Source organism: Sminthopsis crassicaudata, chromosome 2, assembly GCF_048593235.1.
Source record: "Sminthopsis crassicaudata isolate SCR6 chromosome 2, ASM4859323v1, whole genome shotgun sequence".
Classification (NCBI taxonomy): domain Eukaryota; kingdom Metazoa; phylum Chordata; class Mammalia; order Dasyuromorphia; family Dasyuridae; genus Sminthopsis; species Sminthopsis crassicaudata.
In genome coordinates this window covers 107,239,531-107,266,373 of record NC_133618.1, presented here as the reverse complement: position 1 = coordinate 107,266,373, position 26,843 = coordinate 107,239,531, and the positions used below count along the sequence as shown (strand labels likewise).

At 32.4% G+C, this 26,843-nt stretch overlaps 1 protein-coding gene across 2 annotated transcripts in view; it reads left to right on the top strand.

Moving 5' to 3' along the window:
• FANCL (FA complementation group L) overlaps positions 1-26,843 on the top strand; it is a 79,421-nt gene that overhangs the window by 27,500 nt on the left and 25,078 nt on the right. For both annotated transcript variants that reach the window (XM_074286980.1, XM_074286982.1), the window contains 3 exons: positions 422-522; positions 7,881-7,977; positions 14,366-14,434. In XM_074286980.1, coding sequence (XP_074143081.1) covers positions 422-522; positions 7,881-7,977; positions 14,366-14,434 — 267 coding nt within the window. The remainder of the gene's footprint in view (positions 1-421; positions 523-7,880; positions 7,978-14,365; positions 14,435-26,843) is intronic.

Here is a 26,843-nt window from a genome sequence, read left to right as displayed (position 1 = left end):
TTCACTGAAGTAGTGAGTTCCTACTTCTGTGCTAAGGAGTCACTTGGAGTATTTCATGAGTTACTTTTCTTCACTAGATAGATTCAAAAAGATGAAGAAGTAGAAGAGTTTGAGGGTAGTTATTTTTAGATAATTTTTTTCAAGGTTTGAGTGATATTTAATGGAAGGAATCTCAGGAATCTTAAGTCACATCTCCCCTAACCTGCCACTCAGCATCCTCATTGACTTTCTTTATCACCTGATAAATTCTGTAACTTTCCCATGTTTCACCATGACTGAGAAAAGGCATGAGTCAGCTAGATTTATAGGGTTTTGGGATTAGCCCAGAAAATTTTAATGAAATTGTTTATTGTCATTTGGTACTGATCCCATTATACTAGGGCTAATGTATGTATATGTATTTGTCTTTCTCTTTAAACAGGAAGTTGCATTGAAGAATAAACAAGAGCTATATGCACCACCACCTCCTCCTCATTACTACTCATGTCTTGTTGAAGAAATAGAAACTCTGGGTTGGGATAAGTAAGTTATTTTTTAAAATATTTCTTTAACTCTTCAGTCATCTATGATTTCACTGCAGTGAGTAATCCTCCCATCACAATGCATTTTGACTTTGGTAGGTAATCTTTGAGAGTTGATACAACTGACAAATATACTTCTGTGATTAAGACTGATAATGGCTAATTTGATGATGTGACTTTTCTTACTTAATTAGCAAGCCTGGATCTTGGATACAGGACATTCACATCATTCTTGGGCCCATATTCAAAGCCTTTTAGCTTGAAAGCATCTGCTAATGTTGCTTCCTTGGCATAGTTTTTCAGAATTCAGAACCACCTCTATGTGACTAGAGCATCGGAATAGGACTTGATGGAACATATATTTATTAAATAATATTAGGATTTAATATATTTTAAAAACATCTTTGCAATTTTTGCTCAACAAAATTCATCATGTTATCTTCAGAGAACCATTGTTTTTTTAATTTTATAATGCTTTAGATGTTGCTCTTGTTATAGGACCAACCCATTTTTTCTTCCTTATAATTCATAGATTCACATGTAATCTTTTTGTTCTACTTTATAGATAAGCAAACAATAAAGCAATAAAAATAATAAAATCAATCTGGTTATGGTTTCTGGAATGGAAAGGACTGGTGATTAAATAGAGACAGAGCTGCTTTTAGAATATTGGTGAAGGAGGCCTTGCCTAAGATGGTAGCTTCATATCTAAGTGACTGTTATAGGAATTTCAAATCTATTGTTTCACATTTGAGGAAAACAAAGCCCTAAATTCCTAAATTGTCAAGGGCATCCAGGAAGTAATGGCAGAGGAAGATTTCCAAATTCATTGATCTTTTTTGGAGTCCAAAGTAACTCTAAAATTTTGATTATGTTACCATTTAGGACAGTGTTGCTGTTGACAGAGATAAAGGGTAGAGTAAGGAACTGTTGATTTGATTTTTTTTTTTTTTTTAAATCAAGTTGCATTTGAAGTCATGATGACATCTCAGTAGAGACATTTTTGGAGAAGATAGAGAAATAGAATTGGACATTAGAGGTGTAGATTCATTAACCATGAGCATAGAATTCTAATTGAAATTAAGAATGGATTACAAGTATGTAAATATAACTAGAGAAGAAAACGTTCAGAATTGTGCTTTGTAGAAAGTTTGGAAGAGAACCAGGGGAGTGCAGTGCCATGGAAAACCAAGTGAGACAATTTCAAGGAGAGGTTGATCAACATTGTCAGATGCAATTGAAAGGTCAAAGAGGATGAGGTTTTATCCAAATTAGTAAATCTGGTTATAATGATGTCATTAACAGGAGAACCAGTGTAGTTCATTAATAGGAGCCAATTTCTAAGCAATGAATGGAAAGGGAGTGGGGAGTTTTTCTTTTTGATCAACTGCTTCGTTCTTTATCTGACACAATTTATTTAAAGTCTATGACACATCATAATTTGAATGACTAACTCAAATGATTATAAATTGGAGGACTTTTCAGAATTATAGTGTTAGCTAGAATTAATATTTTGGGAAATTTGTATAAGATTTTCATCTTATGGGACTAAGAAGCATGGAGCTGATTGAGGGGTAAGAATTTCATTGTTTTAATCTTGTATCCCTAACACAATATAGATACTTGTTGGATTGGATTGTTGTGCGTCCTGCTTGGTTAAATATTCATATAAATTCTGACTAACTGATTTCACTATCTTTTAGAAAGGTGTATTTAAATTTTCCACTGTTATCAAAATTTAGTAAAAAAAAAAAAAATTGATTAAAAAATTCCTTTCCTTCCATTACCCCAAGTTTATGAAACATTCTTCTACCTGTACATTTAGGATCTAAGGGAATATAGGTTCAAATTTAGGGATAACTTCTGTAAAAGGATAACTCATTGTTCCTCAAAGTCTTTTTGCTAGAATTTTCAAGATGCTTCCTTTAGGGTTGGTGTAATTTTTCTGCCAAGTGCTTTGTAATAATAATCACTAATAATAGCTCACATTTCTATAGTGCTAATACAGGCTCAGTGCTAAGTGCTTTACAATTATTATATTACTGAATCCTCATGACATCCCTGGGAGGTAGATCCTGTTAGGATCCCCATTTTACAGATGAGGAAGCTGAGACAGATAGAGATTTAACAACTTGCCTAGGATTGCATAGTAAGCTTTGAATTTGTGTCCCTTTTGTCCTTGGTTCTTGATGCAGAAACTTCCCAGAGATAATAAGAGGATGGGAAATCCCACATCCTCTGGATCTCTGAAATGCATGAAGTCCTTTTCAGATCAAGGGGAGTGAAGGAGGAGATCAAAGCTGAGAATGAAATGTTTCTCTTTCTTCTTTTAAGAAGTTTTCTTCTCAGAATTTTTTCTAGTATTTTCTAATGCCATATACTCAACCCTCCAATTCTAATTTGTTCAGTGGTTTTTTTTCCTTCTTCCTTCCTTCCTTCCTTCCTTCCTTCCTTCCTTCCTTCCTTCCTTCCTTCCTTCCTTCCTTCCTTCCTTCCTTCCTTCCTTCCTTCCTTCCTTCCTTCCTTCCTTCCTTCCTTCCTTCCTTCCTTCCTTCTTCCTTCCTTCCTTCCTTCTTTCTTTCTTTCTTTCTTTCTTTCTTTCTTTCTTTCTTTCTTTCTTTCTTTCTTCTTCTTTCTTTCTTTCTTTCTTTCTTTCTTTCTTTCTTTTTCTTTCTTTTCCTTCCTTCTTCCTTTCCTTCCTTCTTTCCTTCCTTCTTTCCTTCCTTCTTCCTTCTTTCTTTCCTTCTTTCTTTCTTTCTTTCTTTCCTTTCTTTCTTTTTCTTTCTTTCTTTCTTTCTTCTTCCTTCTTCCTTCCTTCCTTCCTTCTTCCTTCCTTCCTTCCTTCCTTCCTTCCTTCCTTCCTTCCCTTCCTTCCTTCCTTCCTTCCTTCCTTCCTTCCTTCCTTCCTTCCTTCCTTCCTTCCTTCCTTCCTTCCTTCCTTCCTTCCTTCCTTCCTTCCTTCCTTTCTCTCTCTCTCTCTGTTTCTCTCTCTCTTTCTTTCTTTCTTTCTTTCTTTCTTTCTTTCTTTCTTTCTTTCTTTCTTTCTTTCTTTCTTTTCTTTCTTTCATTTGCTTACTTATTTACTTACTTATTCATTCATTTATCTATCTTTCTATCTACCTATTTATTTATTTTTATTCAGGGGTTTTTTAGAAGTCTCTGAAGGCATGACCAGGCCCCTCAGCCAATCTGAAGTGATTAGAATTTGTTTTGAACCTAGTGAATAATTCCGATGTGCTCACCTGGTAAATATTTCAATCAGAATGTGGCATTTTATTTGAATTACAATAGAGTGGTTATCTATGCTGACTTTCACTATTACATTTTGTCTTTTTTAATCCAGTGTAAATTTTGATGAAATTATTTTTGTTGCTACTTGTATGTATGAAAACAAACCAAACTAAACTCCCTTTTTTCCCCTCCAGAGAGGCAGGTGGATAAAGACATATGAATTGTAAAGGCAAATGATGCAAATAGAAGTCTCAATAGTATCTTTTCTACTTCTTTCCATGTAATTTTGCAAAATGACTTTTTAAGGAAATATAGCTGAAAACATTAATGTTGCCAATAAACAAGATTTCCATTCAATAGGGATAGAATCCCAGAATTGAAGGAAATAAATATTTCATTTTGGTAAAACTAACTTTGGAGCTAGGTAGGAAGCCTTTTCACTTCAACAGTCACATGCTCTCAAATTCTGAAGGGACCCTATGCTGACAAGGGGACTCTTTTTAACAGACATTTTATTTAGTAAATGAAGTATGATCTTCCTTTCAACTTGGCTGCTCAGCATTTCAAGTTTCTCTCTTCTGTAGATGGATTATATGACCTGTTATGAAAGAAAAGAATTCTCTCTCCACTCTTGCATTTTAGCTAGATTTGTCAGAGGCATGTAATTTTTTAAATGTACAATCATCTGCTTGCTTGGAGAAAAGTCCTGATTGTCAGATTTCTTCTTGTTAAATCGGGGCGGGGGGAAGCTTCCCCCTTCTATTTTATGATAATTGTGAAACACAAAGTGAAATTCCATTGCCATAATAAAATAAAGCTACCAGTAAGGCATATTAGATGAGATCATTGTTGTTGTTGGGAGCTCCTTTGGAGTATCATTAGATGAGGAATCTAAGATGGACCTCATGGAAAGATGAACCTGAAACACCAGGAAGTGAAGTAAATCCAGGTCACACATCTTGTAATATTTATCTGAGGCATAATTTTAACTTATATCTTCCTACAGTATCTATTCCCTCTTTAAGTCTGATCTGGGCAAACTAAAGGGATGCCTCTGTTAAGTAAAAATGTATTCTTACTCTTTGACCATTATAAACTACCTCTCATGAGTCTGAATTGAACTGTCAGCTTTTATTAAACATTTACAGTGTACCTAGTACTGAATTAAATTCTGGGAGGATAAATAGAAGCAGAAAGTCCCTGCCCTCAAAGAGCTTATATTCTAATAAATGAAGATAATACATACTAGGGAAATAAAGAGGCAAGGATTTGGAGAATTTTGTAGACTTTCTTCATGACCTAACTTGTGAGATGAATCCCTCAAGCAATGTGAATGGAATAGGCTTTTCTGAATTATATTGTGAAGTCACTCAATGGTTTTTCTGAACTAGAAAAGGATTAAGCTTTAGCAGCATTTCCTCCTGAAAATATACATGGGGAACAGCTAGGCAGCACAGTAAATAGCGCACCAGCCTTGAAGTCAGGAAGACCTGAGTTCAAATCTGGTCTTAGACACTTAACACGTCCTAGCTCTGTGACCCTGGGCAAGTCACTTAATCCCAATTGCTTCAGCCCAAAAAAAAAAGAAAAGAAAAGAAAGAAAGAAAGAAAGTATAGATAGGAAACAAGAATACACAAATAATTATAACATCTAGTCATTTAAATAAAATCAACATGTATATTAAGAAGGAACTTCAGATGATTCCCCAGACTGTTTCTCCCCTTAAATCTTTTCCAAATGACTGAATCATTATCCATGTAACAAAAATGCAGTTTTTATATATGCATGTTTGTATGTTTATGACAATAGTATATAATAGTTTAATAGCATTATATAATAATAATAAATGAAATCTAAGTTTTTTCCTTTTAAATTTTGTTTGGCAATGGACCATTACAGATGTCAAGTTTTTTTTTGTTTTTTTTTTTAATGCCAATAGATCATGTCCATAATTTATAAATGTACAATGACCACTATGAAGATTAATTTTAAGTTTTTAAAAGTTCTAATCTATGATTTCTCATATTTTAACATGATAGTTTTGTTCTGATGATTGTTTTAGCAACAAATCTTAAAATTCATACTACATTTTGGAAATGGTATCTCTTATTTTTTTTTAAGTCATGTAAAACCAGTCTGATTTTTCTTTCCTGTTTCATATATAGAAACAGTTTTGAAAATCTTTAAGTGACATATAAATGTTAGCTATAACAGTTGTAGTGGTGGTGGTGATGGTAGAAATAATATGAATGATGATAATAGCAAAAATGAAGACTAGTTTTAGAGTTTATTTTTTCACTTTTCTTTAATAAAACTAAACTTGATCTAACCCTTCATCCCAGAAACTATCACAGAATGGACAGCAGAATACAACCAAATAGACATATGGGACCTTTCCCAGCTGCCACAATCTGAAAATCTATCAACCTAGATCCCATCTCAATTTTGCTTTCCCCATATATTACAATAAGAGTTCCTGGACTTTAGGGTCTGGATTATCTGCCCTCCACTTACACCCTAAGGTCAAGCAGAATTTTCCATTTATATAGCATTCTCTCGTGTTTTGTTTCTTCTTCTTCAAATGGGGGGGGTTGTCTTTGAGAACAGGTCTGTTTCACTTTCTTTTGGTTTTTGGTTATAGTAAAAACTTATTTAAAGCATTCTTCCTAATCTACAAACACTTTGAAGAAAACTTTGTGAATATCTCTCTGTATATCTATGGCTAAGACAGCGTTTCATACTTTGCCGGACAAACTCATGAAATGTAAAAAAATGTTATTTGCTTATTTGGATACTTCCAAATTGACAGAGATTACCAGATATATGGATAGATAGGTAATATCATATTGATATGTTCTCCTGATAAATAAAAATTTTTGACATTTGGCTAACAGTGGTATGTTAGGGGAGACATTGATGGATATAATAGCAGATCAAAGATTTTTAAGAATGCTATTTTAAAAAATCAATATTGTATATTAAAGTTTAGAACCATGGGTTGTTTTTTTTTTCTTTTGCTTCTTCTAGCCAAGACTTTGTGCCCTCTTTGGTTCAGATCTATTATTCACTGCAGAAAAGAGAGCTCCACAATTCTTTGCCCAGCATCTCTTGCAAAAAAGCCATTTTCCCAGCATGCCAGATCAAGTGACTGGACTCACATATAATGGTATTAAAAAAAATTGTTACATAGGTCAGGAGGCTAATGCTAGTTTTGAACTCTAATGGGTCTTGCCATCAGTCTAGGTGATAAGTTGTGCAATACTCTTAGACTGCTTTTTATCTTTACAAGAGAATGGTATTGTAAAAATGTCAAAAAATATCCGCATGCCCAGTTCACTAGTAAATATACTGCTAAATTTGAACCTTTTTGGCAGTAGCTTATACTACTCAGGGGACCATATTTCCACAGAATGATGTATTTCAAAGTGTATTGGTCTCCATTGTAGGAAATTCATGTTTCTGTAGCAACTTAAAACCAAAACAACTGTGCTTATGCCATATGTTTAAAATATTAGTTATATGGACCAAGGTTAAGTGTCAGAAGTATATTGACTATACTTCTATATATTGAATAAAACTTTTTTTTATGAAGGAAAATTTATTGGAAATAAATCGGGTTGCACCTGTACTTGTATAGCATTTTCCTTGGAGGATCAATTTGTGTATATGAACTAATATCAGCTAGATATTCTACAAGAACAGTATTGATAATAAAGGAGAAGTTCATTTAGGAGAAAAACAAATAAAAAAAGCATAAAAGGCTCATACTGTATGAAACTGCAGAAATGGATCAAAGAGTTTGACAGGAAGTTTAATGTGTACCTAAGTAGAGGTTGACAGGAACATGCTGTGTGTGCCAAAGGTTCCAGTGATGGAAAACTGAAACATGGTGCTCACTGACCACAGCGTGAGCCTTGACACACATTGTAAATAACCCGGAGATATATGACTGCATTAAGCACCAGGCCGGTGTATTAACAGCAGTAAATCTATAGCCGCAGAAATGGCTGCCACGCAGGACTGCCTCTGATTAATATTTGTAATAGATTAATAGGAGCATGGAAAAAAAATTTCAAATTGTAATTCCCCTAAATGTTATCATCATTTTCATTCTCTTTCTTACACAGACTCGTGTATGTGGATACTTCCTTTAGTACCATCAAGTTAAAAGCCAAAGATACTTCTGGGAGAGAACATTTAATCACTCTCAAGCTAAAGACAAAGGTGAACTTTTGTTTTCATTTAAATGGTTGGCATAGACATGGTAGTAATTGTTTATTACTTAACAGTGTTTTGTAATTAAGAAGAAAAATATTTTCTTCATAAAAACCCCAGAGGCAGGCAGAACAAAATTATTCCTGTTTTCCATATGAATAATCTGAAACAGTGCAGTTTAGTGATTTTGTCAATATTCATGCAACTGGATGAAGACAAGACTTCTACTAACTCCCTATCCAGGTTTCTTTATAGCTGCCTACCACAAAGAATCTTAGCTATGTCAATTAACCTGAGGAAACTAATTTTTGGATTTCTTTATCTCTTTCTTATATTAATGAATTGACTTCCTACTGTTATAACTTAAAAGGAATGATTAATGATTTGACAGAGTTCTTTTTATTTTGATTTTTTTTTAGTCACAATTTAAGACACATAGCATGGCAAAGTATAGAAGTTAGTTTTTAATAAACTTTTAATTTAAAATGTTGAAGATTATACATTTTAAAGTTATTATGTAGATGATATCTTCCTCATCTTTCCTAGATACTAAATAGAGTAATATTCACCACATAGTGAGCAGTCAGCAAATATTGGTGATCAATAATCACTATAACTTTTAAAATAGGCATTTTTATAGATAATAGTATTAGAAATTTCTATTGGTTTTTAAATGAAAATATGAATTTAAATTGTTACCTTTGTAGCAAATGTGACTCTGGGAGTTCTTTATCAAGCCCTTTAGAATGCTTTTGACCAACTCGCATGTCTTTTCAGGTGAAAAAAATGTATTGTTTTAGAGTGCATGTATAATAGAGAGGTATCTTCTATATATTGGGACACAGTTTTTCTGTGCATATTAAAGATTTTTTTAAACAGCATTGTCAGTATCTGTATATGTGTACGTGAAGGCAGTAGTTAAAGTATGAAAATTGAATGTTTCCATATCTGGAAGTAGCAAGCCTTGTTCACATGTCCTTTGTAGGAAATTAGCAAAAAATCATTACATTGGAAGCTTCTCTTATCTCAAGTGCTGGATTTCCACTGATCTGGAATTTTTGGCTGAGATCTGCTGCTAACAACTTGAATCCACTAGATGTTCTTAAATAGCTATTCTTTATTCCTTTTTGCCTTCATTCCCTTCTGTGAGTTTCCTTCCTCTCCCTGTTTACTTTGTGTTTTGTATTACTAAATTTTTTTCCTCTTTGTATGTTGTAAAGATTTTAGGCAGGTCATACCTGCCAGAAAATTCTTAGCATATTGACAATCAATACTACTCAATAACAACATGTTCAGTTTACTGACCCAGAACAATGCTACATTACTTTATTTTGATGGCCCTGGAATGTAGGTTTTGAATAGTAATTGACATAGACAGTTTCTGCAGATTAGAGGCTTACATAGGAATAGTAATAACTGGGGAAACATTAGAATATGAAGAAAATCAGGACTTGTAACTTTTTTATTGTACCTAGTAGTCATCAATCAACTCTATTTCAGAAGATTGTAGTGATGAAAAGATCAATTGTGTTTGTCCTTTTTAAAAATGTGTCTGGCATTTAAGCTTGCCACAAGAGAAAATTAATATATAAAAGCGTGTGCTGGGTGACACAGAAATTTGATATCTGATGGTGCCCATATAAGCCATATTGAGAAATCACTCCTTTTATCAGTCCCTATCCTTTTGCTTTCTTTCTTGTTCTCTTTCTTCCCTTTCTTTCTTTCCCTCTGAATTTGAATAGTATAGTAACAATTTCAAACCAACTGGTATTAAAGTAGTAAGACAAAATAAATGGGAAGTAATGTTGTTTTTAAGAGAAGCTTAGCAATTGTGTTTTAATTGGCATAAAGTGATTTCACTTTCTATTTTAGTTAATAGGAATACTCTTTTCTAAGATAGGTGAAAGTCTTTTATCCTCAGAAAAGCTCTTATAATGACAGCCACCCAGAGTTTTTACTGAAACTCTATTTGTAAAACAAACAAAAAAGGTATTTGTTGTTGCAAAGATTGGCATGAATAAAATTTTATTTTATGCTTACTGATTATCATTTTTGTTTGACCTACTGATTATTATTCTTTACATACTCCTGCTTCTTAAGAAAATAATAAAGAGAATTATAGAATTTCAGAAGGGTTTTTTCAAGTATTACCTTATGCATAAGTTACACTTGTAGTAGTAGAGTTCATAAGTAAAATTAAGGTTCTGAGAGTTGGGAATGAATTAAGAGATCATATTTTCTTTCTTCTAGAAAGGAAAGGAAAAGTCAGGATGCTTCTGGTAGTAAATGGGATTATTCATTAGGATCTCAGCTTAAATAGAAACTGAAAATAAGTAGTTATAAGGAAGTTTCTCTTTCAGGAATATTTTGGCTTTAGAATATCAGTTATGCAATGATAGATACAGCTGTCCATTTAAAATATATGATACAACTGAGCTATAGGACATGAGAAAAGGATGAAAGTTGTTTTTGTACTCCTGAAAATAAGTAACCTGTCATTTTATATAAATAGACTGTCTCTCTACTAGGTATGGAAAATAAGAACTTGAGTTAGATAGAGTAGTCTCAAAAGAATATAGGAATTAAATACTACTATGGTTACTAGAGTTGAAATAGTTGAGTTATCATTCTCTCAAAAATTTTGTTCAACGGCCTCAATAACTTGAAGCTAAAGTAAAAGAAATAAATTTCCATTCCATACATATTGGCATTCCAAAAACACATACACACACATGAAATTCAACACCAGAAAACTTTATGCTTTATTATTTTAAAAGTATCTTTATGTGGTTTATTTTGCTGTAAGTCATCTAGGATATATAAGTAAAATAACCTTTTTAATTTCAGTGGACAGTTTCAATTTCTCCTTTCCAGTTCAAGGAAAATCAGGGTTCCCTGCCAAAAAATCAAGTGCTCAAGGTGAGCACTTTGTGGTGGAAATATTCTCTAATATCATTCTGCTTTGTGTTTCTTTACTACAAGGACACAACTGAACTACACAGTCAAAAAATCAGGAGATAAAGGTCTAAGAGTACCAGACAAAAATCTTATGCTGAATTTTCTGAGGAAGAAGTCTGTCTTAGAATCTAAAAAACATAAGATTCTATAGCAACTATTGCCATTTATACTTAATAAAATGTTACATTATAATAGTCATCATGTATTTCATTTCCCAGAAAGATATTTGATCACTGTAAATTGAATGTTTCAATGATATCTGAAGAAATACTTTATGTCACTTAGAGCTGTTTAGTTATTTAAACTTCTAAGTAAGACAAGTCAAGTTTTGGGGCAATGGCTCTATTGTTGAATTGTATAAAATTATACACTTTGACTATGGAAAGATGTCCTGAAGTTTGGCAAAGTGCTTTTCAGTTATCTAACTGGTTCCAGGATATTTACAGATAGAGGTAAAATATTATGAAATTAATGGCAGGATTCTATTCTTTGTATTAAATATACCAATTCATAATAAACTAGGTACTTAGGGAACTTCAATTTTTTTTCAGTGTAGGGAATATAGTTTGATTAAGATATGTTAATAAACCTAATTAACCTCTCACTAAGCAAATCTATTTTAGTAATTAAATTTTTTAAAGCAGGTTATAGTTTTGTCTGAAAAGATTTTCTACTTATTCATTTGCAAATATTTTTTTGCCTTGAAAAGGAAAGTGAGAGCACTTGACTTGTTAAAATCAGGCAGAGGGCCTGAGTAAAGATGAGCTTTGTTTCTTTCATCAGCCCTTTTATATCTGCTTTGACCTAGATTATATTTAGGCATATAGTTGTTTGATAGGATACTATCAAGGTTATAAGATTCAGCACTTAATTTACTTTTTCTTTGCTTTAAGTTGAAAGCCTATGAGGTTATGGATGCTTTTTTTAAGCAGGGAGTTTTATGAAAAAAATTATGTGTCAAAGTAATTACATGATATACTTTTTACCTTACTTGCATTATATTGTTTGGTCTAACATTTTGAAAGGAAAATAGATTCACTGGATATGATTTATAATGCTTAATCCATACATTCAATACATAAGAAACTGACACTTTTTCAAAGCACAATTTTCTACTAAAGAGACCATAATATCTAGTGACATAAGAACTGTCACCTTGAACTGAACAGTCTTTGAAATATAGCTGTATGGGAAGTATCAGGCTAAATAAGTTTGATCAGTTCTAAACACATTCTTCTCTCTCATCTAAAAGATAAAAAAGAAATAGTATGTATCAAAACTAACATTGAGTTAAATTAGCGAGTAAGATTTAAAGTTCTTGAACTGTTTCTAGAAAACATGCTAGATGCATGGGGATGGGCAACAACTCTAATCCTTATAAGATTAAAGTTAAAAAAAAAACCCAGCTTGGCTTTAGATTTCAGTGAATAAACAAATATAGAAAATTAATTGGCATCCATTTTGACCTTTGGGAGACCTGAAAGTTTGAGAGAGGATGATATTTCTTCATTTTGTTTCTTGGTAGTTTTACAAAAAAGATTATATAGAAGCAAAAGTGGAAACAAATAGTGAAATTGTTTACACCTAATTGAAGTCTAAAGAAATTTCTCTGAGAATTATGTGATATTTGCTTCTTTTTTTGTGGAGTTTTCCCCCTCATCATTTATAGCCTTTCTCAGGTGCTTTTCAAAAGACCAGAAAGGGTCTTATATTTTATAAAATATCATTTGCTGATAAGATGAGATCCTTTTCTATTTAACATGATGGCCTATGTACATTTATTTCTGTTTATGTCCAAAGCCATGAATGCCATATATTTAATGCAAACTTCATAGGCCACTTTCTGTATTTGGTTGGTACTTTGCTTTAGAATGAGAATTGATATTTATTGATGGACTGACTATTCCCAGCAGGTAGCAGTGCACAAAAAAGGGAAAATAAATACTTGCCACTTTTAAAGTAGTTGAGAACCTCATGACATGCTTTTATTATTTTGTTTGAAGTGATGTGAATTATTAGAAAGTCAGACATATTTACCAGAAGGTAAATGCAAAAATATACTCCACTGCTAAATATAAATGATTTTCGTACCATCTGAGTTTCAGGTTATCTGCATTACTGTTCCCCTCCATTAACCTAATCAGTCAAGATTGACTTTCAGTTGGCTCTTACTGCTACATCATATCAAAGCTGTTCTGTGCTTTTTCATTTAAATCATTTACATATCAGTCTATATCAGAATATCAAATATTTTTAAATTGAATCAGTTTTAGATTGTAAGTTACCAATAGTTAGGCTTAAATTAATACCTTTCTTTGTATAGTGTTCAGAAGAGTAAAATCTTCATTTTAGTACTTAGATCTTTTAGGGAGTTAATAAATATCCACTCAAATTCTTGTTAGTGATCTTCCATTTATGCTTATCCAAGAAAATACTCAAAATTGGGAGGTAAAAGAGGAATTTAATATGACAAAAAAACTATATCTTTTTTTATCATAAAGTTTTTTCTGACACTCAGTCTCCTTCAAGGAAAATAATGAAAAAATATAATTAATTACATATAATTATATGTATTCTGTACATAATATATGTATAATACAGTATTATAATACACACACACATATATAAAATTATAATTCAAAGTAAAGAATTCTAGAAGTGGACTCTCAAATAAGCAAATTAACAACTTTCTTTAAATAGACTCCACCTAACCTCTCTTCCTGATCTAAAACTACGAGAGATTCTGTGTCCTTTTTGGGAAACTTTAGTTCTTAGTTTTTTGTTTTTTGTTTTTTTTTTTCAATCATGACTATACACATATTAGAGATCCTTTCTTCCCCAGAAAAATTTCACTTCATAAGATTAGTTATAGACCTAAGATCCTATTAATGTCAGATCAGTTACAGATTTTGTACTTTATCCTCAATGGATTAGTCTTTGCATTCACTTCTTTCCCTTTCATTAATTTCAAATTCCTTAGTATACTTGAAGTTATTTGTTTGTTTGTTTTTTAATCTAATCTCAGCCTTTACCTCTTCTTAAAAGGCAAACATATTAATGTGGAAAATCAAATTTTAATGAAAAATATTATCTGTATAATTGTTATTGTACTTCTATATAGGTATATATTCCTTGATTATTTTAAGTGAATTCATTTCTTAATGAACATTTATTAAGAATTGTCCATGTATACAGCATTGTATTAAGGAAGTTGCAAAGTTTAGATAGCATAGCCTTTTTATTCATGAAATGTACAGATCTGTGGTAATACCTGTTTATACAATGTTGGAATTAAGATTGCTAGATTAAAAATTATATATAAAACTCTTGATTTAAAATAATCAAGTCTTTCATTCTATTTTAACAAAAGTCACATAACCTTAAAGATAGACAAAGAGGAGCTGTAATCATTGAAGTTGTCACTTTTTTTTCCCCACAGTATCCAACAGAATCACCGGATTGCTATGTAGATTTACCTCTTCCATTTTCTGTTTCTTGGACACCACAGGTAAGTTCTTATGTTTCTTATTAGTTATAGTTTAACTCATTTTGAAAGACATTTATATTTGTGTTCATTATCTTACTGGTTTGTATAGGGGACAGAAATCAATTTTCTGAGAACTCATGATTAAAAAAAAAAAAAAGATTAAAAGTTGTTAGTGAAGTTAAAATGAATTCTGAGACTCTTTGGAGATGATGAGAGTTTTGAAAATAATGGTTTTGGCCTTGAAAATAGAAATGTTATAAGATTATTCTTTTTGAAGGTTCCATTTCCTTGGCTAATTGGGACATTTCACATATAAATTCTATCTTGAAAGGTTTTATTTTTTATTTTTAAAATTTTAACATCTGTGGGCTATCTTTAATAGAAACATTGGTAAGACTCTTTCCTGAAGCAGCAAAAATGCCACTGCTACAATATAGATACGGAATCTCATTAATGATAATGTAAATAGATTTTAAGTAATTGATTTTTTAACTGTCTGCTCTTACCTATATCAAGTTCTGTTTTAGTGCTCCTGGACTTTAAATTTGGAAGATCTTTATTTTCTTTTCTTTTTGTAAAATAATAGACATGGCTTTGTGGCATCCATATTAAAAATGGGTAATTTTCCTTATGGTCCCTGTCTTCCTGCTGGGTTGATAATGTTTTGATGTATTTTTCTTTTGCTCTGATGAGAGGTCTGCTGCTGCTGCTCTGACATATTCATTTGGATGAATAATTATAACTTGCACAATGTCAAGCTGAAGATGGTAGGGTTTTGTGCGTCATGACAAGCCTAGTAGCCAGTGCAGGTGTCTCACAGCGTGATCAGCAACAGCCAGTGTATTCTGGCTCGGAGGAGACATTTAGAGTAGTAAGAAATCAGCACCAAGGGCAGCGCTGCTGCTGCCGCTGCCTCTGCTGCTGTTATATGTGCCAAATAAACACAAAGTGCTTCTCAATGACAAGGGCTTGAGCATCTACTTATTTTGGTTATTTACTTTTTTCATTAACCCAATGGATTTTCTTTTATATATTTTAATATATAAGCAGTCTATCGTGTTCATTTCTCATTACATGGCTCTGTGTTTAAAAAACTAAGCCAGAACAAACAAACCAAAACCAACCTCATAAACTCTCTGATGGTGGCCATTCCTTACTTAGATTCTTTCTGGGAAATTAGTAACTAAAGAAACTTTGAATTGAATGATAAAACCTTTTTGTAATATCTCAGGTATAGTGATGTCAGGGGCATATGGTTATATCAAAATCAATGTATAGTAATGAGGGCTTTGACCACATTAAAATGGACACCATTAAAATGGACATGCTTGCTCATGTTCTATTAAAATAGTTTAGCCTAGGACAAATAGTCTTGCCACAGGTTCTTGGTATCACATCTAACATGTTACAATAAATAGGCTGTGAAAATCTGTTGTTCTTGGAAAAATACCACAAATATAAGAACTTAATGAAAAAGCTTCTGAATGATTATCTGATGGGGATTAAAATATTTGTAATTAAAGGAAACGATTCTATTATATAATAAAGAATATTAAACATTAGAGCATCTGAATAGCAGTTAGAAATCCTGGATTTTTTGTACAATTCGACTACCTACTCAATATGAATAGTTATGTGACTAGCCTTTACCTTGGTTCATATGAAAATTATCTATAAATAATGAGACTTTTTTTCCTGAGTAAGAATACTGTGGAAAAGCTTTTTGTTTAAGTAAATAAATAAATAAAGCTTCTACATTTAAGTTTTTAGAATGTGATTCATTTGGAATAAGTAGGTAGGTAGATAGGGAAGGCATAAGCTTTTATACAGTGCCTATAATGTGCCAAGTGCTTTTTTATAAATATCTCATTTGATCCTCCTAGGGGATCCCTGGGATATAGGTGCTATTATTATCCCTATTTTACAGGAAGCTGAAAACTTTATCTCTATTTTGAGGAAACCGAAGCAAAGAGGGATTAAGTGTCTTATTGAGGGTCACACAACTAGTAAATTTCTGATTTAAACAATGTTCTTTCTGATTCTAGGCCTAATACTTTCCAATACACCATCAGCTTGCTGTTAAGAAACTCTTGTTGATTAGTTCAAATTGGTACTTAGCCTTTCAACTTGGAGTCTTAGAATTGACTGGGGTACTTAGAAATTAAGTGACTTGCCTAGGATTGCAGAACCAATTTGTACTACAGACAGTAGTTGAATCCATGTCTTTCTTGTTCCAAAACCAGTTCCTTATTCACTATGCCATGCTGCCTCTGAAATAAACTTTGCTTCCAGTTGTTTATACCAGAAATTATCTGTAGTTATGCTTCTGACCACACTTATTCTTCTCAGTGATCTATTTGTACTAGAGCATTTTCTTCTGCTTTTTTTCTTTGATTTTGTTGCCAGAAAGCCATTTACTCCTTCTCTTGGAGGGATGCTTAGAATTTAAAATACATATATATACATATGCATACAAGCATATATATATAAACATATCATCCTATGCATTTTATTTAATGCACTTAAAAACATTTGGTGCAGGCTTCCATAGTCTTCACCAAAGGGTTTCATGATAGAAAATTCATGGAAAAACCCCAGTAATCTTTTATATCTGTTGTTTTTCTTAAGTAGTTTAGAAATTTCTCCCAGGTCTGGTGCTGATGTCATATGGATGTGATCCTTTCATTTTAAAAAATTGTGCCAATGTGATATAAACTCTTATAAGTCCTATCAACCTGGAAATTATATTTAAGGACTGCCTAATCAAATTTAGAGAGATTTGTTGCTAGGTTAGCCACTAGAATTTGGCTTTTCTGAGGCACAGCAACTCATAAAACCATTTAATAAGGTATTGCAAAGTGTGATACTCATTGATGAAGGGAATACTCATATCAATAAAGTCATGGGTCCTTGAAATATGTTTAAGTTTTAGATTCCTAGAAATTCTGTCATTGTCAAATTGGTGGGGCAAAAAAGGCAGCAGATATGATAGGGGTCAGAAAACATTGAATTTAATCTATTTCTGGAGCCATTGCTAGAACCTTGCCACACCATGAGGAGGCAATGGAATAGGATTTCAATAGAGGTAGTATTCTTATTCCTCTCTTGCTATGAGGAAATTCACGAGACAACTTATCCTAATGTTTTGTGATACGGTGTTTAGTATCATATGTCCTAATTGTCTCTTTTATTAGCTTGTGTAATTTCTGGTTGGTCATATTTAAATCAAGTAATTTTTTAGTTTTTATTACAAAAGTAGAATAGAAGAACTTCACTAATTTGATCATTTGTTGGTTATAGTTTAGTGTGGTATTTAGTGTGCAGTTTCCATTTCTTGATTTAAATTCTGATGGATATTCTAGATGCTAGCATTTTTTTTTTAATTTTCATTCTGTGGTTCATGACTTTTCACATTAAAAAATTATAAATTATCCATTGGATGTTTGTAATGAAACATGGCTGAATTTTTACAGTACTATATGCCTCAAATGAATCAAGGGTAAATGATGAACAATTGTTTTAAACTTAATTTTTTGGAAGGTGGCTTTATGTACAGAGAAGTCACTAATACATTAAATACTGTAGTGTTGCTTTTATTTGAATAAGATGTAAAATAGTGAAGAATTGGAGCAGCTAGATGGCACAGTGGATAGGGCACCAGCCCTGAAGTCAGGAGGACCTGAGTTCAAATCTGGTCTCAGACACTTAACACTTCCTAGCTCTGTGACCCTGGACAAGTCACTTAACTCCAATTGCCTCAGCAAAAATAAATAAATAGCAAATAAATAAATAAAATAAAAAATCTTATTCAGAGCATAAATGTGACAAGTTTATCAGTAATATCTATGAGCTATTGAGTTAAAATTCTTTGTTGTATTTTTCTTTATTAGTCATAACTAGGACTTGACTTTTAAAATATATTCCTATATTCTATATTGTTAAGTTCTTACTAAGTGCTGAGAAAATGAGATGATAGGTTCTTACTAAGTGCTAAGTCGATACTTAACAATTCTCTAGTTCCAGCCTTTAAGGGAAGTTTTACCCCTTTGAATTTCTGGGGAGAAGCTTAATGTTTAAAAGGAGCAAGTTCATTGGTAGAAGTAATTTTTCCACAAGCCCTAGCGTTATTCCACGCCCATTTCTCTGGGAGAATAAAAGAGGGCGGCACTCTGGAGGAGGAGGAGTCTCTACTCTAGGTCAGAGTTGTTGGCTCTCTACAGGAAGAAGAATCTGGCCAAGAGATTGAGTTGAGACAGCAGATCTCCTCCCAGAGAGCGATTGGCAGTCTCTGGAGACAACAGAACATCACATGTCTCTATCTATTTCTCAGTTTTCTTAACATTTTGGCTTTTCCCCAGAAGTTCAAAGGGTTTTGTAAAACTCCCCTTAAAGTCTGGAACTAGAGAATTGTCAAGTACCGACTTAACACTTAGTAAGAACCTAATATCTCATTATCTCATTAGCACTTAGTAAGAACCTAACACTATGTAATTATATCTATATTATCAATATAACCTATATTAATTAATCTATATTAATTAAAATACATAAACAGGGAAAAACTAGAATTTTTCTGTTAGGTAGTTTCTGATTAGATAAAATAGCTTCAAATAATATTATCACATTATTTTAGAGTTTAATTGGCTTTTCAGTTCATCAAAGAATTGGATATCATAAAATTCTTTCTAATCTGAATTTCCCTATTAGATGAACTGTGCATATAAAAAAGCATAAATTCTGAATAATGTAACAAAATCTCTTACTTTACTGAATTTGAGGGCATAGAACCATACTCTCTCATTTCTAACCTTTTCATTTAAACATTTCTGTGTCAACCTTTCTCCTATTAGAAGTATTCCTCTCTCTTTACAAAACTTACCTCTTCACTTACATCCTTAGTTCATTTTATTCCTGGGTCTTATATCAGCAGCAGTAATTTCCTTTTTTTCTTGTGTATTAACTCTTTTCCTCTTTATCTACAGACCTGCTTAGGATTTCCTGATGAAATAACATTCTCTTGTTTTATCATCCTTCCCTCCCATTCACTGCCAAATTTCTTGGAAGAATAATTTATATCCATTCACAATCTTCCCTTCTAGTGTACCCATTTACTTCTCAAATTGCTTGAAATCTAGCTTCTGTATCTAAAACTCTACTGACCGTAATTCCTGGGATGTCACTGTAATGTCTTAATCTATAAATCTGTTTTTCTTAATCCTCCACTTTTTTGATCACCTTGCTGCCTCTGGAAACTCCCAACCAATCCTTCCTTAACATTATTCTTTGTTGATCTTTATAACATTGAACTAATTTCTTGAATCTTTTTAAAAAATATACTTTCTTAAATTTCTTAATTGACTTTTTCTTTCCCCCTTTAAATATTTGCATTTTCTATGAATTATTTTTCTAAGCCCACTTTCTTCTATTTATTTTTTCTTTAGTGATCTTTTCATACTTAAGGCCTCAGTTCTGACCTCTATGAAGATAACTTCATAGTTAACATAGATAACAAATCTATGTGTCCAGTCTCATCTATTCTTTGAAATTACTGATCCATGTTTCTGTCTCCTGTGTTTCTCTACCTATGTGTCCCATAGGTACCTGCATTCAACAACTCAATATTTCCCAAAATGGAACTCAACATCTTTACCTCAAAATCTATTCATCTTTATAAATCCTTTATTTCTCCTAATGGCATAATTACCTACCAAGTTAACACACAATATTAGTTCTTCTGGGGCAAGAATCAGCTTAGTATCATGGATTGAGTCTTGGACTTAGAATAAATTTCTTTTCTGTTTTAGACACTTAATTAAATATGTGATCCTGGGTAAGTAACTTAATTCCCTTCAGCCTCAGTATTTTTCACTTCTAAGTGGGGATAATAATAGGACTTGCTCCAAAGCACTCTAAAGACAAATCTTAAAATGCAATATAAATGTTCACTATTACCATTATAATTATCTTCGTTGTGAAACTCTCCTATGTCGTCCCTTTGCTGTGTCTGATACATGAAAGATGTTTAATAAGTGTTGAATTAGATCAAATTAGCCTAAATCATTTTTAACCACATCCTTTAATTGTTCTTTCTATCTCTTCACTACTTCTTATATTCTTCCCATTCTCTCTATTCCCATAGCCACTAGTTCTCCTTATCTTAGCTGAATTCCTACGTTCATTTTACTCAGTACTGTTAACTCCCTTCTACACTTCGAGGACTATGACCATGTCTTGTTTCCTTTTCATCCTTCTTCCTACCTAATATTGTTCCTTGCTATATAGAAAGTGCTCAGCTTAAAAAAAAAATATATATATATATATATATATGTATATATATACACATATATATACATGTATATATGTACATATATATATATACAATAAATGGGAATCTCATTGAGTTAAATTTTTATTAGTCTCAGCATAACTCCAGAGAGTATATTAATTAAAAGTTTGAGATACCAGCTTACTTTAGTTTAAACAACTGAAGAAATTTATCTCTGTCTTATTCATGAAGCTCTTAAGATGCTTGATTTTCTATTTTTTCCTGTGCAACTATTGCTGCTAGAGTTAAGACATTCTATTCATTGGTTCCCTCTTAAGTTGGCCAGAATTTTCAGAGACAAAGAAAAAAATGTTATTTATTAACATTAATGTAACTCATCTATTGAAGAACAAAGATATTCTCCTGCTTTCCAGTGCTTAAAAAAAAAAAAAAAAAGTGGATTGAATCAATGATTGCTGAAGAATTACTTTATAAATAACATCTGACAACCTTAGATGTGTCAGTTGTTATTATGGTTTTACTAAGAAAGTAGAACTGTTAAATTTTTGACCACTACTTTTATATTTAGAAGTTAATATTCTTGAAATTTCAAAAGAATATTTTATATTTGCACATATATATATAAAGAAATAAAAAGGCCATTTTAGATGAGAGTTTCTAATTATCTTGTTAATTTAAGAATAAGAAATGCTTTAAACTTGAAATGTCTGACTTTTTATATTTAAGCATAAGACTGGGGCAACTGTTCCAGTTTTGGCCCTACCACTATGTGACTTCAAGGAAAAAATATTTACCCTTCATTTTTCTTATTCACATATAAAAGAATTACATTAAATGTCCTCTAGGATTCTTTAACTTATAGAGATATAGAGCTCCTCCATATATGGATATTAATCAGTTGTTTAAATTAGATAATTAAACTAATAACTTAGTTTCCCCACAATTATGAAGCCAAAACATCACGGCTTCATGATTTGTTTGTCCCTTTAAACAATAGGAATTGCCAACAAGGCAAAATGACAATCTGTAGCTGTTTATTTTCAGGCCTAATTGTTTACTTTAAAAACCATTCCTCTAGGGTTCTAGATACCCTCAATGAGAATTAGCAGCAGGAGTAAAAAAGATGGTCAGTCATTTGATGGTACTATAAGAAGAGAGTCAAAACAAGAGAGACATCTTTAAAATAATAATCTTTTATTTAAAATTATTAAAAACATCTTTTTAAAGTCAGAAAATTCTTGGTGTTAGATGTGTGTGTGTATGTGTAAATGTGGTATGTGTGTGGTATATGTGTGTGTGTTTATGTGGTATGGTGTGTGCATGTGTTTGTGTGTGGTATGTGTGATGTGTGTGTATGTGTTTGTGTTGTGTGTGTTTGTGTGGTGTGCGTTTGAAGCTGCACACCCCACACTGAAGCTCTATACTTCTGTGGGACGGTAGCAAACAGAAGACATACCTGGGGTATGCTGGGGTAAGGATGATGAGTTTTGCCCAGGGTAGGCAAACATTGTACTCAGCTTGCTAATGAATGTCCTGTGGTTTCTCCCTGCATAAGATCTCTCATATTCTTTCCTTTCTCTCCCTGACACTGTCACCTCTCTGGTGGAGCCCGCACATGCCCTCACCCCCTCACCCTTGGACTCTTGTGAACGCTTCTCATGAACTGCCTGGTCTGTCCATATCACTCTCCTTTTTAGCAAACTTTAGTGACTACTCATCCCCTCCAGGATTCAGTGTAAAATCCTCTCTTTGGCTTTTAAAGCCCTTCACAACCCGCCTCTTTTTACCTTTATAATCTACTGACAAATTACTCTCCCTTTGTGTGCTTCAATTTGAATGGCATTGACTTTCTTGCTGTTATTTGCTCATGACACTGTCTTCTAATTCTGAGATGGTTTCTCCCTCCATTTTCCCCCTGCTTGTCTCAGTTTCCTCATCTGTAAAATAAACTGGAGAAGGAAATAGCAAACTATTCCAGTTTCTTTGCCAAGAAAATCCCAAATAAGGTCATGTACAGTCAGACAAGACTGAAAAACAACTGAACAACCTACTCGGTAGTATAGTTTTGGTATTGAGGATATTAGGATCAGTCAGAAGGTATATGTCCATGTTGAAATCTTAAACCTTGGCTTTTTTTTTTTTTTTTGAATCACACATTTTAATAACCATTTTCTGAAAATCTTTGAACCTAAAAGATGGTTCTGATAATTGACATTGGTACAATCTGCTGATTTTGTTGGAGCAGTGACCTTTAGTGACAAGTAACATTGAAAATTTTGTACTATGTAAAAATATACAATATGGTCATTATCTCAATTTTGTTTTTAGCATGAGCTTTTCTGAAACACTAGATATTGCCAACCTATTCTGTGCCATACTTCTGAGTTTGGCATGATTAAAATAAAAAGATGTCAGTTTATTTTTGCTTGTAAGTTTGATATTTCTAGTCAAGCAGATAGGGTAGCTTAGCTGGGCAAGATTAAGTGCCTACTTATTTTCAAAATGCACTTGACAGATTTTTACCAGCATGCGAACATAATTTCAGAAAAGGTTAATAATCAGAAGCAGATACTTTTCTGTTTGTATCATTTTGACCTTGTGGGCAAATACCCTGTTAGCATGGATAAAAATAGTATCAATATCAATCTCTTAGATAAACAGTGGTCAGCAGTGGTCAAGATAAACTAGTTAATGAAGTATAAAAGAGATGATAAATTCTCTATGGCTTGCTTGACAAAGAAATATGATTTGATTAAAAGATTTGGATATAGATATACAGTAAGAGAGAGCTGACAACATCAATGAAGCATGCAAATAGGATCAAATGAATTGAGTATTTAAAAGATTTAGTTCCCTTTTAAAAGAACATTATTGGAAAAATTACAATTAGTATTAAATTAATTGAATTTTTTAAAGTATCTGCTTTGTAATCCCTTGATATTTCCCTTTTCTATTGTAGCCTTTTGAATTCCCCAAAGATAAAGATAAAAAGATTATTAGAGGATTTATCTGTATGAGATATAGAAAATGTAAAAAAAAATCAAAATGGAAAGCAACTGTTGCAAGTACCAGAAAATTATGCTATTAATTTAAGTGTCATCAGAGCACAAAAGATCACATTCCAGGACTGTGCGAAAATTATTAAAATACTGGAAATAATAGTACTTAAGATGAAGATATTATACTCTAAGATCTGGTTAAGTGACTGACATTATTATATCACTTCAGGTATTATAAAAGTAACAAAATGCTTTTAAAGATAATAAGCGTTACATTTTGAGATTGGCAGTGTTCACACTTTTCTGCTTAAGTGCTTTCCTAGTTTAACATAATTTAATAACAGTTATGGGGGGAAATCTAACATTTCATTTCTAGCATATACCTTTCTTCCTCCCCTTTTGTAGCATTTTTCACATATAAAAATCATAAAATTTCATGCTCTAAGAAATGGGTTTGTGAACTGTTACTATTCTGCCTCTTTTGTCCTTCATCTAAGAAAGTATTCCCTATACATCATAGAAGGCATTTTCTACTTTATTTTAGCTCCAAAGTATTTAAAAAATATAAAAATAAGATAATTTTTAAGCTGTAAAATATAAGATATTGTAGTCTGGAATAAACTATCTTGAATAGATAAATTTTCTAGATAGCTGAAGGTTTACCTTTTAAGTAATAGAACTTGGGGATTTTAAATATTTTATGGACAATTTTCTAAAAGGTTCTGAAGTTCTCTAATTATAACAACATAATTAAGCTTTTCTTGATGATTTTATTATCTTTATGAATGTCAGTTACTGAATTCCACTAAAGATGCAGCTGCAGATGCAGGTAATATGATAACACAGGACCAGATGATTATTGACATAAGTAGTAGCCCTCTAATTTGCTTTCATTAAAATTCCCAATCTTAACTTATTTTTTGGTCATATTGTGTTTCTTTCTTAAGGAGAATAGCAAAGGAGGTATAGCTATATGAGGGGCTATGTATCCTGATTGTTGTTTCTTCAAAATTAATAGCAGATCCAAGCCATCTTGCCCTTCAGGAAATCATCATTGTAATCCTGTTAGTTTTCTTTGATTTAGCAACACCATCCAAAGCATTATCCATCATCTCTGCATTAGGTAGCAAAATGAACCACAAACTCCTTCTTATCAGCTTGCATCCCCCTCTCCTTCCACTTAGACCAGTTTTAGTCATGAGTCAAAAAACAGCATGGCATGTTGGATATAGGGCCAGTGTCACAGGGAAGAGGATTTGTGTTCAAGTGCTACCCCTTACTCATACCAGTTGCATGACCATGAATCCCTTAGCTTCTTAGGACAATTCACTAACACTGTATTACAGATGAGTTTCCATACTGATAAAATCAGAAGTCCATAATCCCATCCCCAGTGCTTCCCAAATGGATTGTTTATTTACCATTTCAAGAACTTTTATTAAGGTATCTTGGGAGTTGTAAATCTAGAGAGTTTTTTACATGTGTATATGATAGTTCAGGTGCTATTCCTGTTAATTCTCCTATTGTTAGTGTTCTTTCCTTCCTAAAATTGTTTTATATTTATTCATCTGTGTACATAAATTGTTTCCACATTAGATTCTTGGAAGTTTCTTCTACACAAAAGTGATTGTCATATTTGTTTTTATATTTGAACTATCTAGTACAGTACTTTGCATATAGTAATTATTCAAATGGATCTGTGATTTCATGCCTGTGAGTATATTCTCTCCAACAATGCAACTTGCCCATTGTTTGGAATCTTACTGATATCCCTCCATAAATTTGCCTCCACCCAATATGCTGGAGTCTTTCCTTGTATTTTGTCTTTTCATCAAGAAGAAACCATTTGATCATGCAAGGGAGGGTGTCCACTGGCTATTTCTCATTTTCACAGTGTAAAAAGAGCATTGTCTTTTTTCCCCCTATGCTTATACATTTCATTAATTTTATCCTTTACCTCTGTAAAGCTATATTTATAATGTGTTTCTCAATTCCAATCCTTAGTGGCTATAATGTTTCATATAACAACACTGGCAAGATAGTGTTTTTAAAACGGGTCTTCTTTCTAGAGGAAAGTTTGAGATTATTAAGTAATTGAGATTAATTATTAGTTTCCAAAAGGAAAAATAGTCCATTCCCTTCTTGTTTGTTTAATTCTTGGTCCATTTCATTATCTCTAAATGCTATTCCATGATACATGTACTACTAGATGAGCTTTATAGAATGTCCATTTAATTTCATACCATATCGTGTACCTTAGGCATTTGCCATTCAATTGACTTTTCTTATATTGATGGTTGATTCTAAACTCTTTAAGAGTACTTAGGATCTCATTTAGGATTCTGTAGTTAGCATGATGTTACCAGCAAAGATGAGCATTTGGAAGAATTCATACCTATATGATCTTTGGAATGCTGCATTAGATTTTCTTCAGACTGGTGAATGCCTTTTATTCCTCATTTGATTTGTTAAGAGGTTATTGAACAAAATTATCATTGTTATATCTTTTAAGAATCTTATGTTATTTTGACATTTGCATGAGAGATACCTTGTTGGAAAAAGCCTTCAAGATATCATTTTCTTATACTAAATTAGATGCTACTTTAAATTCTAAGAAAACAATAAATTCAGGGTGGGGATCTTGTATCCTTTACATTCTTCTGTCAAGTGTATGATGAGAGAGAAGTAGTCTGCTGGGGAATGGAGCTTGGAAAATCCTATCCAGTTCCCTTCTAATTTTATCAGGAAGAATGTCTTTGGTTGCTGTGAAGATTATTCCCATAAAACTCTAATGGAGATAGGAAAGTTGTCATGAGTTTTGTACTATTGAAGTCCTATGTTTTTTGGGGGTCGTTATTGTTGTTTTTTTTTTTTTTTGACATACCTTTATTCTCTTTTTCAGCTACCTTGAAAAATATTTCCTTAATTTCTTCCTCTCTACTCCTGATCTTTTCTGAGGTCTCTGCTTGGTTTTAGATGTGTATTCTGTGCATGGACTTTCTTGCATTCCGTGTATGGACTTTATTTGGTATCATTTTCTCTCAGCACTGTATCTAGAACTATGAAATTAGGAGTCAAATCTGGTAACTCTGCTAATCACTGAGAGTAAAGAGAATGCCATGAAAATCTCTTTAGATCTTTACCA